This window comes from Ixodes scapularis, unplaced genomic scaffold (assembly GCF_016920785.2).
Source record: "Ixodes scapularis isolate PalLabHiFi unplaced genomic scaffold, ASM1692078v2 PGA_scaffold7__128_contigs__length_106722199, whole genome shotgun sequence".
Taxonomy (NCBI): Eukaryota; Metazoa; Arthropoda; class Arachnida; order Ixodida; family Ixodidae; genus Ixodes; species Ixodes scapularis.
The window spans coordinates 17,378,328-17,391,937 of NW_024609882.1; the positions used below are offsets into that span (position 1 = coordinate 17,378,328).

The window sequence follows — 13,610 nt, forward strand, 5'->3', positions numbered from 1 at the left end:
TTACACGGCAATAAATATTGTGGTGAAAAACTGCCCACTGACTCGGTGAGTGTTGATCGTGACCACTGGTGTGCTGTTGGCAAATTAGGTAATGGCACACCTTTTCCCTGACCATCTGGCTTCAAGGAACATTGCATCGAACACAAAACCAGTTCGGTTTTGTGTTCGATATAATCATGCTTACCGAGACTTGGTATTCGGACGAAGATAGCGTACTTTGCTTACCAGCCTATAACACCAACTTTTTAAACCGTACCTGCAGGCGTGGAGGGGGAGTTGCCCTTTTAACTAAAAAGAATTTGTGCTGTGAAATACTTAGCGACTTCAGTGCTGTCACCAAAGATTATGAGATACTATGTTTGCGTAATAACCAGAATGTGTTTGCTGTTTGTTATCGACCACCCGATGGCAACGTCACGACATTTTTTGAGTTTTTTCATACTTTTCTTAGTTTTGTAAACGAGTCCAATTACAATATTATCTGCGGCGGTGATTTTAATATAAACATGCTTGTTGACAGTGCTACGAAACGCGATATGATCACTATTATGAATGAAAACTGCTGCGTGAACACCGTATCTGCTCCAACTCGGGTACGATCAGAATCTGAGACCCTTATCGATCTGTTTATAACTAATTTTGATAAACAACACAAATCTGGTGTAATAGGCTGTGATTTGAGTGACCATCTTCCTATATTTTTGTGTGTAGAAACAACTTTACGAAAAAATGCTAAAAACAATTGCGAAGTATATTTTCAACCTATAACCTTAGACAAGCTAGATGCTTTCCGTCAGTGCATTTCGAATGCCGATTGGAGTGCGGTGTACCTTAAAAATGATGCTGACGATGCTTATGACGCGTTCATGAATGAATTCAAACATATATATGATTCTCACTTCCCGTCTAAACTTTTGAAGGAATCAAAAAATGCGCGAAAACCGTGGGTAACAAAAGATCTTTTATGTCAAATTAACCACAAGGATTTATTATATAAGCGGTTTTTAAGAACAAGAGAGCCGGAAAAGCTTCGGATATTTAAAGCGTACCGCAACAATCTGACAAAAGAATTACGTCGTGCGAGGACGCGCTATTACAATGCATTGTTTAAGTCATCCGAGGGGCGTTCGGATATCATGTGGAAAAACCTAAACATGTTGCTACATCGTAATTGCTCATCAGGTTCTGTTGACGAGTTGACTTTAAATGAGAAAAATTAACGGAAGGCCTTTTGGCAGATGTGTTTAATGAATTCTTTATTAAATTTGGCAACACTCCAACCAACCCTAATGCATACAGACACATTGATCAAAGCAATGTTAACTCTATCTTTTTGGACCCAGTTGTTCCGATGGAAGTAATCTCTATAACAATGCTATTAAAAAATAGTGGTTCCACTGACGCCGACAATATTCAGATTCGCCCGGTGAAGTATGTTATAGATCTAATTGCTCCCTTGCTAACGCATATTTTTAATGTTGCTATTGCTACGAGTGTTTTTCCTAAAGGGATGCAATTGGCCAAAGTGTTAGTGCTGCATAAGAAGGGTGCGAAAGATGACGTAGGAAACTACCGCCCTATTTCGATACTCCCAGTCTTTTCAAAGGTTCTTGAGAAAGTGCTACATCACCGGTTTAGCCAATTTTCTGACAGGTGTGGTTTATTAAACTCGGCTCAATTTGGCTTTAGAAAAAATCTTTCAACTGAAGCGGCCCTCCTAGCACAAAAAGAACATATTCTAGAGCAATTCGAAAATAGAAAACTAGTACTTGGTGTTTTCATCGATTTCACTAAAGCTTTCGATAGCCTAAATCATAAAATACTCTTACAGAAACTCGAACATTATGGTTTTCGAGGCGGCCCGTTAATGCTTCTGAACTCTTACCTTAAACACCGACAACAGTACGTATACCTAAACGGCCATTCATCTGCAACGAGAACTATCACGTCAGGTGTCCCTCAAGGAAGCATTCTAGGTCCCTTTCTATTCAATATATATGTAAACGATATAGTGAACATAGATCAAACGGTTAAACTAGTCATTTATGCGGACGATACTAGCATATTTTTTTCCGCTGACGAGCCAAATTTACTGATAGCCCATGCAAATATAACGTTATCAAAACTGGAGTCTTGGGCACAGGCAAATTCATTGCAAATAAACACAAATAAAACGAAAGCCATTCTTTTTCGTCCGAAAAGTAAGGTTTTATCATGCGCTAATAGCCTCATCTTAAACACAATGCCCATTAAAATCGTTAATAGCTTTAAGACACTTGGAGTCATCTTTTCTGAGAGCATGTCATGGGATAACCATGTACAATATGTAATATCTAAATTATCTAGCATTGTTGGATTAGCAAACCGCAACCGCTCTATCTTACCAACTTCCGCCAAACTGATTATTTACAACTCTCTTTTTCTCTCTTATCTCAGCTATTGCCACCTTATCTGGGGCACGACCACAGCTGGAAACCTAGAAAAGATATTCCTGCTTCAAAAGAAAATGGTTAGAATTATCTGCAACGCCCCACATGACTTTCATACTGCTAGTTTGTTCAAAAAATACTCTGTCATAACCATACATAACTTGTACAGTTACAGGTTGACCGCTGGTTTTAAAAGAGATCAAAAACGAAACTCACAATTCCTGACGACTCTCGCGAGGTTAACTAGAAATGTTGTAACCTATCCTACACGGCACGCTGAATATTGGAGGATGGTACCTCATAGAACTAACTATGGCCTGCAAATGTTAAAATATACTTTACCACATTTACTTAACAGCTTTATTAGTCGTGACTTTCAACTGGACTCGCTTTCTATGAATGAGCTTCGAAATTACTATGTACAATAACCGCACAGTGTAACGGTTTCTGTGACAATCTGTCATGCCGGGGCTCTTTTTGTAACAGCTATTTTTTTTTGTCTTTGCTTTTGTTTGTTTGTTTGAGCTGTTATGTTTCTGCCTCTGTAGGAGGTCGGGGACCCGTCAAGCTGTTTTCACAGCTTTTTTCCCCGGCCTACCCTTCATCATGTGATGAAAAAATAAAGGCATTATTATTATTATTATTATGTGCTTAAATATCTTTATTTCAAGGTTCAGTGGACCCCTCAGCGTCGTTACAGGAAGGCAGTCTCAGCCAGGCGTATATATATATATAGTCCGCAGAAGCCAATTTGAGCTTAAAAATGTTTTTGTTTTGTTTAGATAGTTTTCATTTGGTGCATAATCCGCAGGGCCCGATTTCCGTGCCCAGTGCATAGTCCGCCAAGCTGGTGTGTTGCGTCTTCGTGCTTTTTTTCCTGGGTGGCATTTTCTTCAGAAGTTTTCGGGCGAACACTATTGAGCCTGAAGAACTGCTCATGAGGCCCATATCTAGCCACTGAGCACACACGAGCACAAAAAATAACACTCAGTGCCAAGTACAAACGAAGCACCTGGGCGGAAAGCCGTGAATGCCAAACGAGCAGCGTCGGGTGACGGCGACTGACTGCGTTGCGCCTCTTCAACGCCTGCATCGCTGCGGTGGGTGGTCGTAGCTAGCCGTAGCGAGATGATCTTCCCTTCAAGCAAGAAATATTGCCATACATGTGTGCAAGTGTTCGACGACGTGGGCTCTCTCACGTTGGCGCAGTTATCCAGAAAGGTACATATCAACAATGTTGCGTGTTTGAGGCTGAAACTATGATGCATACTTATCTAAACCTAAATTTATCGGTCTGCGGCTACAAACATTTTCGTTGACGTTGCTTAGATGATGTAACCTTTCAGGCCTCGCATTAAGTGGTGTTGCGAACTCTTCGGTTGTGTATGAAAACGTATTTTTTCCCTAATAAAAGACATTTTCAAAAGGACACATGTCATCTGCTGATACATATCTTCCAATTTACAATGCAGAGGCATACAGAAAATCAACTGCATACATCTACCACTTAGCATAAGCACCTTTGGCATTCATTCTTGAGCAAACTCAAATATCAGCTTAGTTTGCTCCTGTTTTAGAAGCTTTGCCCTGTTCTGTAAAAAGAAAACAGTTAAAAAAGCTTTACCTTCGTTTTCCTTCTCGCATTTAATACAGACTTGTTTGTGAGCAGATATCACCGTGGCACATACAACTCGAATGACCGATGAGACTATTGCTATTCCAATATAAAGCTTTCCACAATAGCCAAAACGAGGCTTGTAGGGGTGCACAAGCACATCGAAATGAGATTGGCGCTTCCGGAGCTTGTTTACATTATGCGTAAAAACAGGACGATCGGCGGCGAGCTGATCGCAATATAACACCAAGGCCACCGATGTTTCGATACATAAAACGCAAGATAAAGACCTCAATCGTCCCTTGTATGCTGTAGTTATCATACTTTCCATCCAACCGCTTTTTAGCACAATTAACTAGAACAACCGAAGAATTCGCAACACCTTTTAATGCGGGGCCTGAATGGTTACATCATCTAAGCAACGTCAACGAAAATGTTTGTAGCCGCAGACCGATAAGTTTAGTCTTAGATAAAGTACGCGCCATAGTTTCAACGCGCGAACATTGTTGACATGTCCCTTTCTTTGAACCCGCGTACATTCGATTCAACTTGATGACAGCGCTGCACCAGCGTGAAAGCTCACGTCGAACACTTGCACACATATCTTGACTATGGCAAGATTTCTTGCCTTCGATTGGCTTGAACACTTCATCTGTAGCATCACCAGTGGCGTACCAACTTGTTTTTGAGTGGGGGGGCAAACCCGACCCTCTCCCCCCCCCCCCCCCCCCTTAATCGAAAATTCGGCGCAACTTTTGTCGAAGTTTTCTAAAGATGTGGCAATGATTCGGCAAAATTACAACGTTACCAGACTTAACATTGATATTTTGTTTTTTCTCACGAAAAAAGTTTTGCTTCTTCTTCTTAAAATAAATACAACTTGTAGTGCCTATTGAAACAGTTATGATTAAATAAGGTGATATTCTACAAGATAATTGTATCGATGTCGCTTTTGTGTGTTTACTGGCAATTTTAGTGTTTGCTTGCAGAAAGTGGCGTGACAACGAGGTTGGGTAGTAGCCGGAGCAGTCACGAATAACACTACGAGAGTTTTGATTTTGAGGCTTCATCAGCGCACGCCTGCAAGTGTGTTTACATTGTTAAAATAAAGACAATCACTGCGTTCTTACTTTCTCTGGGAGTCACCGTTTCGTGCGCGAAAACGGATGCAACGGTTGTTTAGCCTTCACCAGAAGAGATAACAATACTGTAAATATGCATGTTTTTTCGATTTGAGTCACTTGACGTCAGCTTTGCATGAAAGTGCGCGTTCCATATTCGCAACGTGCCGTTTTTAACCTTTAAAATTCCGGTTTCTGGTGTTAGGACACACACGGACGTTTAGGAAGATGGGGAGAGTTAGGAATGTCGGACGTGCAACGTCGAGCATGATAGTTCTCTGTTTAACGAATACTTTTCATCAGTGTTTACTAACGAGTGCTTGGACTTCGTCCCCACTCTCCCTGAAGAGCTTTACGAGCGCATGCATCCTATTAACGTTAACTCCGCTGGTATTAAAACATTGATTGATAAACTAAAACTTACTTCGTCCGCTGGAACCGATAACATCAACCCTAAAATTTAAAAGAAACACCCGTGTTATTTCTAGTGAGTATTTGAAACTCATCTTCATTCAGTCCTCATCTCAAAGCTGCCTTGCATCTGACCATAAGGTGGGAAGGGTAATTCCCAGTCTTTAAACAGGGCAGCCGCTCTTCCGCATCTAATTATCGCCCTAATTCATTGACTTCAATTTCTTGCAAACTACTTGAGCATATCCTCTACTCCAATATGATGAGGCACCTATCATCCCATTTTTTTTCTTTAAACAGCAGCACGGTTTTCAAAAGGTACTTTCCTGCGAAACGCAACTCTGCGACTTCATCCATGACTTGCACACTAACCTTGAATGTCACGTCCAAACTGACGCAGTTTTTTTTTTTTTTTTTTCCAAAGCGTTCGGCCGTGTCCTCCATCAACGCCTTCTTTCTAAGCTATCATCTTTTTGCCTCGACCAATAACCGTTTGCATGGATTCGTGACTTTCTTTTTTCCCGTGTACAGGTCACGTCCATGATGATCATGAATCTTCCTTAATAAATGTATCTCCTGGTGTTCCCCTGGGGTTTGTACTTGGGCCCTTACTCTTTTTAATATTTATTAATGACATTCCCATTGGGATTTCTTCAAAAAAACGCTTTTTCGCCGACGACTGCGTCATCCATAACAAAGTAACTTGTGTGCAAAATAATAACCAGCTTCAGGAAGATCTAGATAAAATTAACAATTGGTGCAAAGAGTGGATTATGTCACCAAACAAGTATAAACGCAAACTAATCCACTTCACCAAGAAAAAAACCACTCTGTCATTTAATTACTTCTTGGACTCCGATCTGATTGAGACCGCTACTGTGTATAAATACCTTGGTGTAAGACTAACATCTGACCTTCCCTGGAATAACCACATTGAAGTCATTACCGCCGATTCATCTGGAACTCTTGGACTAAGCAGACGTAACTTAAAAAATCGCTCCACCCTTTGTCCCTAAGCTAACCTTTAACACGTACGTCAGGCCAAAAATAGAATATGCTTCAACCATCTGGAATACCCATCGACTGTACCTCATCAATGCGCTGTAGAGGCAGTTCAGAACAGAGCTGCTCGCTTCATTTCATCCACTTATGACTTTTCTTTCAGTGTCTCGGTGCCAAAAACTGAACTAACCATATCCTCTTTGCAGCTTCGCAGGAAAGTCTCTCAGCTGTGCCTTATTCACAAAATCTACTACCACATTCCCGACCTCAAAACCACTTTGTTATTACCCCTCGACCGAACATCTTCTCGCCTCAACAACGTCTGCACCATCAAACACACTTCTGGCTCTACGAACGCTTTCAATTGGTCATTCCTTTCTCAAGCCATCAGCCACTGGAACAGCCCCCATCCTCCATTGTCACCATCTTGGACCCTGCTGATTTCTCCTCTGCAGTAAAACTACACCTTTCTTGGCCCATGTGATGGTGTGCGGGGCTAGGCAGATCAGTGAAAACACTTACGCAGAGCGCTTGCCAGGCCAGACTTGTACGTAGTTCAACTACTTTACTCAAGTTACTGTAGTTTAACTACTTTTCTGGGTAGTTTAGTAACTTTTAATTACATTTCTATTCTAGTAATCAGTAGTTTACTTTAACTACTTTTCCGAGTGACTTCCACTCAAATTACAAATTACTTTCTAATTTTAGTGGTTGTTTTGCCTATCAACAGAGAACAGAGGTCGGAAGGTCAGCTGATATTTGCAGAGGGGGAAGCATGCGGAGTAGAAAAGGGGGGGATGGGAAGGAAGAAAGTGATTTAGATAGTCCAAAAAACCCCAAAATTTTAACGAGCCCCCCCACTGCAACAACACTGCTACGAGGCGCGGGGAGCGAACAGACACGACGCAAGAGAGGTCGAGTAACTGTGGGATTAGCTCCGAATAGTGGCGTTTCTTTGTATTCCGAAGCTCAAGGAGACTTGACGCATTTGAAGAAAGGGCTTGTCCCCGCTTCTCTCCAATGTAGGAATTCTTGCCCACTACAGGAGGCGCACACACTGCTCCTTTTACGGTGCAGGCGATAGAACCCCTAACAACGACGCTCACGCCGGATGGGCTGCTCGTGTATCACTCGAAGCGCGTTAACCCACCCCCGCGCCTGCATTCACGCCGCTTCGCGGTGACGGTGTGCGGCTGCTAATTACAAATCTATTAACCCACCTAGCCCCCCCCACCCCCCGTACACGCCGCTTTGCGGCGTCCGGTCGGCAACCCAAGCCCCGCTGCCCCCCATGCACTTCCGTAAATAGAGTCGATACGATTTAGTTTAGCGATGTTTCGTCAACAACATTCGTTTTTTTAGTGTTAATGGTAAAAAAGAAATGTAAATATCGCCAAATGCCTCGACAAAACAAAATGTTCGAGAAAAAAAATAAAAAGAAGTAAGCCGGCCCACACTATAAATAGAACCCGGGTCTGACACGTATGAGGCAGACATCTCACCACTAAGTTACGCTACCTCTTCGGAAACTCGCATTGCATCCGCTGCCTATGTTGACGGCGGCAGCGCCTATCTCCAAGCAATCAAGCAAAGCTTTATTTTGTGTAAGGGCCTACGTCCTGGTCTGGACGGCCCGTCCGGCCCATGTCTCGCGGATGGATTCCGTAAGGTTACCGTGTAGCCTTGTTCGTGGAGCAAGGCTTTACGAACCAGCCAATCCGGCGTGCGTGAGCACCGTTGCTAGGGTTTGTATCGCCTGCGCGTCAAAAATATGCCCGCGCGGGTCGGGGGGCAGTGCCCTTGGTATTCCTTGGGCGCCGCCGGCCTGTGTCTGCTCTGCCCAGTGGCGGCCGTTTCAGGGGGGGGCAAAACGCATGCCTTGCCCCCCCACTCTGAGAACTGGGGGGGCAAGTGCCCCCCTTGCCCCCCCGGTTGGTACGCCCATGAGCATCACGGTAGGTCTTGGTTGAAACGATGATCGTCTCGCACACGGGAACAAACAGAGAACGACACGCTTTGTTTTATTTATACGCTGCCGGTCTACGGGCGTCGCAAATCTATCCCCCTCTTGTCCGCCATGTTGGATCGATCGGAGCGCCCCCTATATTCGCTGAAACTCCTCAATAACGAGGGATTACTGTATACGTAGGTGCGTTTTAGATTAGACGAATGTTATCTTTTCAAGACGTACGCGTTTAGAATGCCTAAAAGCATTCCTTCTTCCACCGACAACCGAACGTTCTATGAACTGCTTCGCACGGATATGAACAATGCGCAAAACTTCCTTTTTTCTTAAGGGGAAAACATAGTTTTGAAAATGTGAAATGCTACAAAAAAAAAAAAAAAACAAAAAAAAAAAAACACATTATTAGTACTCTTCTTTTTTGACTCCTATATTAGATCTGAGATTCAAGCACAGCTCGAACATTCCATTCCATTTCACAACATTTAATACAGCGCTCGGCTATGTAAACTATACAGGGTGAAACAAGGAGACGCCAGGCTCTTTAAATCGACCGGAAAATTTAGTTTCTTAACCTATCGCGCTACGACTTTGTGCAGCGTTGCCCACAGATGGTGCATACTTTTTGGTCAAACTTGCAAAGAGCGAACTTACCTGAGAAAAAAGTAAAGAAAGAAAAAGGCTAAGCTCCTATGGAAACGCAGCGACGCCACCGGTCTTCAAACAACACGGCGCCGTTTCACACGGGAAACAAGAGGTGCCGCAACGAACGCCGCCAACGAACGCCGCCAACGAACGAGCATACGGCGCCGAGAGCCAGCGTCTTTAGCAGACAATCTTTTCGACTCAAAAGCCACTGATCTCTATGTCTATTTCCTGGATCGCGTCTGACCAGCTCCGCCTATGGACCGAAATGCGGTCACTGGCGGCCATCTTTAGGTACAGTTATATCATCTCTGGCCATCATAGTAATATGGCAGACAGCGCAATGGCGGCCGGGTGCCATAAAATAGCCGTGGATCTAGTACACCCTACCGTGGGAGATATTTCGTGCTTGATTCAAGTTGTTCGACGACGCAGATTCTTGAAACCCGGCGTGAACGGTATAGCCTCATCTTTGAGGACCCGGAGAAGGTTCTACGAAAGCGCAGCACCGGGGGAAAGCAGTGCAGCGACTTTCGATGCGAGCTGTGCTGCTTTTCCCCCGGTGCTGCGATTTCGTGAAACTTTCACCGGGTCCTCAAAGATCGCGCAACCGTTCACGCTTGGTGTCAAAAACATGTTTCGTCAAACAATTCAATCAAGCACGAAATATCATCCACCCTATTTTGACGGCAGCCTGCCACCACACCTGCCAAAACGCTGTCTACCATGGATGGATTACAGTGGCTGCAGGAGCTGTACCTTTGCTAGAGGTAATATAACTCTACCTAAAGATGGCCGCCAGTGACCGCATTCGCGGAGCGGGCAAACGCGATCCAGCAATTGTCATTGAAATCAGTGTCAAAAGCGGCGCGCGTTCCGCAGGCGGCGACAGTCGCAGAAACAAAAACAGGCGCGGTAACAATAAGGAACTGCAATTCCTTGTCTGCTAATTACGCCGGCTGTCGGCGTCGTCTGCTCGTTCTTTGACGGCAGCTGGCGTCGCGACCGCTTGCGCCATCTCTTGTCTCCCGTGCGAAACGGCGCCGTGTTGTTTGCAGACCGGTGGCTTCGCTGCGTTTCCATAGGAGCTAAGCCTTTTTCTTTCTTTACTTTTTCCTCAAACAAGTTCGCCCTATGCAAATTAAAAAAAAAATAAAAAAAATGCACCATTTGTGGGCAACGCTGCACAAAGTCGTAGCGCGATAGGTTAAGAAACCGAATTTATCCGGTCGATTTAAAGAGCATGGCGTCTCCTTGTTTCACCCTGTATTGTTGGCTTGCAAGTACCGAACCTTTTCACACCTCTGTCCTTCTTGCAACACCTTGTGGGATGCTTTACGGTACTCTGCGCAAACTTGCACGAACACTACACGAGTGACTGTTGCAACGTCCAAATTGCAAAACCAGCGCTCGATCCCACAACCCCTGTGGCACTTCTGGCCTCCTGCAGAGTCGGTCATCTCTCACTCTCTTCAGATGTAAGCAGATCCTTAGATGAGATCAGAGGGCAAATCTTCGAACTGGTTCGCATGGATGTGGGACCGGTGGCGGCCTTCAGACTGGCCACTTCTGTGCCAGCTCTGCCAAAGACCCGCTCGGGAAAGATTCCGCGGAAGACCATTGCCGACCTCGCCAGGGGAAAACCAGTCAAGGCAAGCCATGACAACACGCTGCAACTGTGCAAGCGTCCTATTAGTTGCTTTAGTGTCAGCTCCTCGGCTTCGGGTTGTTCGGAAGCTCTGGCTGATGAAAGTACTCAATTCTTCTTGTCGCCCGAGTGATGTCAACCTTTATTTCAGATTCCTGTGACCATCGAGGATCCCTCTGTCTACAAGGCCATTATGGCCTCGCTGAAAAACCTGGGCTATGCTCTCGATGCACCGAACCCAGAGTAGGGACTCCCTAAAGAGCCTTCAGTTCCCCACACCAACTCCACCCAAGAGCCACCCGATACTTCAATCGCTCAAACTTGCAGATTTTCCCCAAGGTTGCCATTCTCTTTATGGTACAAAAAGAAGGAAAAATTACGCGAGAAGAAATGGACTTGCCGCAACACTGGTTCTACTGTCTCAAATTTCCACCTCTGCCTGAGAAATAAAAGACCTTTAACCAATGCGTTGACAATTCAAGGGTCTCCAAGCGTCTGTAAAAACTAAGTCGTGTACGCTCACCCCAATACAAAACTGTAAAAATTCACAGCAACCACTCAACGGTGCATTCAGCAGAACCGAGTGTTTAATTGCAAACCTTTTTTATTCGGACGCTTACAAATCGCCTTCAGACGATCGGGGCCAAATTACGCCATCTCCTCCTTGCCAGTGCATTATTGCGTGTCGGCCGTCGCATTTCGGAGCAATGGAGCCCTAGAGTTCAATAGCGACCGTCGTGGCCAAGCAGCAGACGAAACAAATTACGAAATGGGGATGACCTTTCTCGTTCTCTCCCCCTCCCTCCCTTCCTACCAACACTCCAAAAAACAAAGACTTTAATTAAGACAATCGATTCCAAGTCTTGGATTGGGTTTGTCGGCTGTTCCGTTTGCATCGGGTAGCATACACTATACATCGGGTGACCAAAGCCTGCGCTCCGCTCTAAGCAGAATTTATTGAATATTTTTCTGCACCCAAGTCCTCAAGTCTTTGCTCAGGGCACTCGATGGCGTTTCCGGCTCGTTTTCCCTGATTGGGCTCGCTTTTTGACACCCTGACAATTCCCTGGTTTTTTCCGGTAATTAAAATTTAACTGACAATTCCCGGTTTTCCCGGTCGCTAGATACGCCGTAATAGAATGAGAGAGCTAGCACGCCGTCGCTGCCGTATCGCTCAATCCTCAGAACAAATTATCAAGTTAAACGTGTCTAAGAAAAAGGAAGCTCTTCGTACAACAGTTTTTGCTTGCATGACCATTCTTATACACCTTTCCAAAAAACGCTCCTAGGCCGCCGCCATGTTCCTGATGCTGATGCGGCTGGTGCGACTCTCGCGCCCTCTATCAGCTAGAAGTTTTCTGCCACTCTCTGGGACTGTGAAGACCCGCTCAGCGCGGTTCTCTACATGCATTTTAGCCGTTTTGCATTCGACGTTTTCTCGCTCTCTTGAAAGTTTCCACTTCATTTTTTTATGCGTGCTGCCTACCCTTCTTGTATTATCTTCCATTGTGAGAAATAAGGCTGGTAAGTGCCTGTCATTCAAGCTTTTCTGCTCGACATTCACGGGAAACGAAGCAGGTGAAGGACGTCGAACGACCCTCGACGCGATTTTGGGAACATTGTTCTCCCCCCTCCCAGAGATAATCCGCGTAGAATCCTCAGTCATCTCCAAAAATAGTTGCCCGGGTTGGGGTGACAAACGGGTCAGTCGCGTTTGTTTCTTTGCCTTGGTGCGGTTGTGAAAAAAAGGAAGCTCTCCCCGAAACGTCCGATCGTCAAGATGTGACTGTCGTCGCTGTGACTGTGTTATTTGAGATCTTTCTCAAATAAATTCTTTTTGGATAACGCTGCATCGTGTGGTACGTACGATATATTGTTCTAATGTTAACACTTCCTCAATTGTATGTCCGTGTCCTGTCCATCGGTAAACACGTTATTTGTGAGCGTGAAAAAATGCATGCCTTTCGGCCGTCTTCTGTTGCAATTTATTTTTGACAGCAAAGCGCTTTGTCGCTTCACATGCGGCGAATCCCGCGGCGTTATCAAAACTGATCGTAAGAAAAAAACAAATAACTAGAACTATAGACCTTTCCAGCGGCAGTCTCGAACGAAGCGATTTACACCGCGTGTCCCTGGTTTTGAGAGGGTACGTCAGTGTTGCCCGACTGCGCTGAGCTGTGGAGTTTCTCGTCAGTAGGCTGTGGCAGCCTGCGTAGGAGCAATTCCGGACGCTGGTGGCGGCTGAATTGCCGCGTTTTCTTTTTTATCTTGTGTTCTGTGGCGAGCATAATTTATAGAGGTCTTTAAGAAAGCAGTGCTCTATTTTGGGGAACAAAGACAAAGAAATGAAAGCTCTTTTGGTGAGTCCGTGCGCGACAGAAAAAATGCAACTGGAATTTTTGTTTCATTTTATGTTCATTGTTTTACGGCACCGTAAACTCAGCCGTGTCAATCTATAAAGGTCGAAATATTTGACCACACAGGATATCCGTACTGCATGGATATTCCCCGCCCACAACATAAAATTCAATGAGTCTCATCAATCGAACAAAAAATGTATTGTACGTACCCCTCGGTGCCGCGTTATCCGAACATGATTTGAGAAAGGTCTCAAATAACACAGCATGTCCAATATACAGTGTCGACGATAGTCACTTCACAACGATCGGACGGAATCCGGCGTGTTTTGGGGAACTTGTAGAAGAGAGCTCCTTTTTTGCACAGCTTCATAGCAAATGAACGAACGTGCTTATTCCGTCGCCACACCCCCGACCCG

General features: G+C 44.8%; 1 protein-coding gene across 1 annotated transcript in view; it reads left to right on the forward strand.

Moving 5' to 3' along the window:
• LOC8053442 (acyl-CoA synthetase short-chain family member 3, mitochondrial) overlaps positions 1-11,167 on the forward strand; it is a 34,924-nt gene extending 23,757 nt beyond the window's left edge. Inside the window, exons 15-16 of the mRNA XM_040222484.1 lie at positions 10,663-10,838; positions 10,986-11,167. Of these exons, the coding sequence (XP_040078418.1) occupies positions 10,663-10,838; positions 10,986-11,081 (272 nt within the window). The 3' untranslated portion in view covers positions 11,082-11,167. The remainder of the gene's footprint in view (positions 1-10,662; positions 10,839-10,985) is intronic.
• The last annotated feature ends 2,443 nt before the right edge of the window (positions 11,168-13,610 follow it).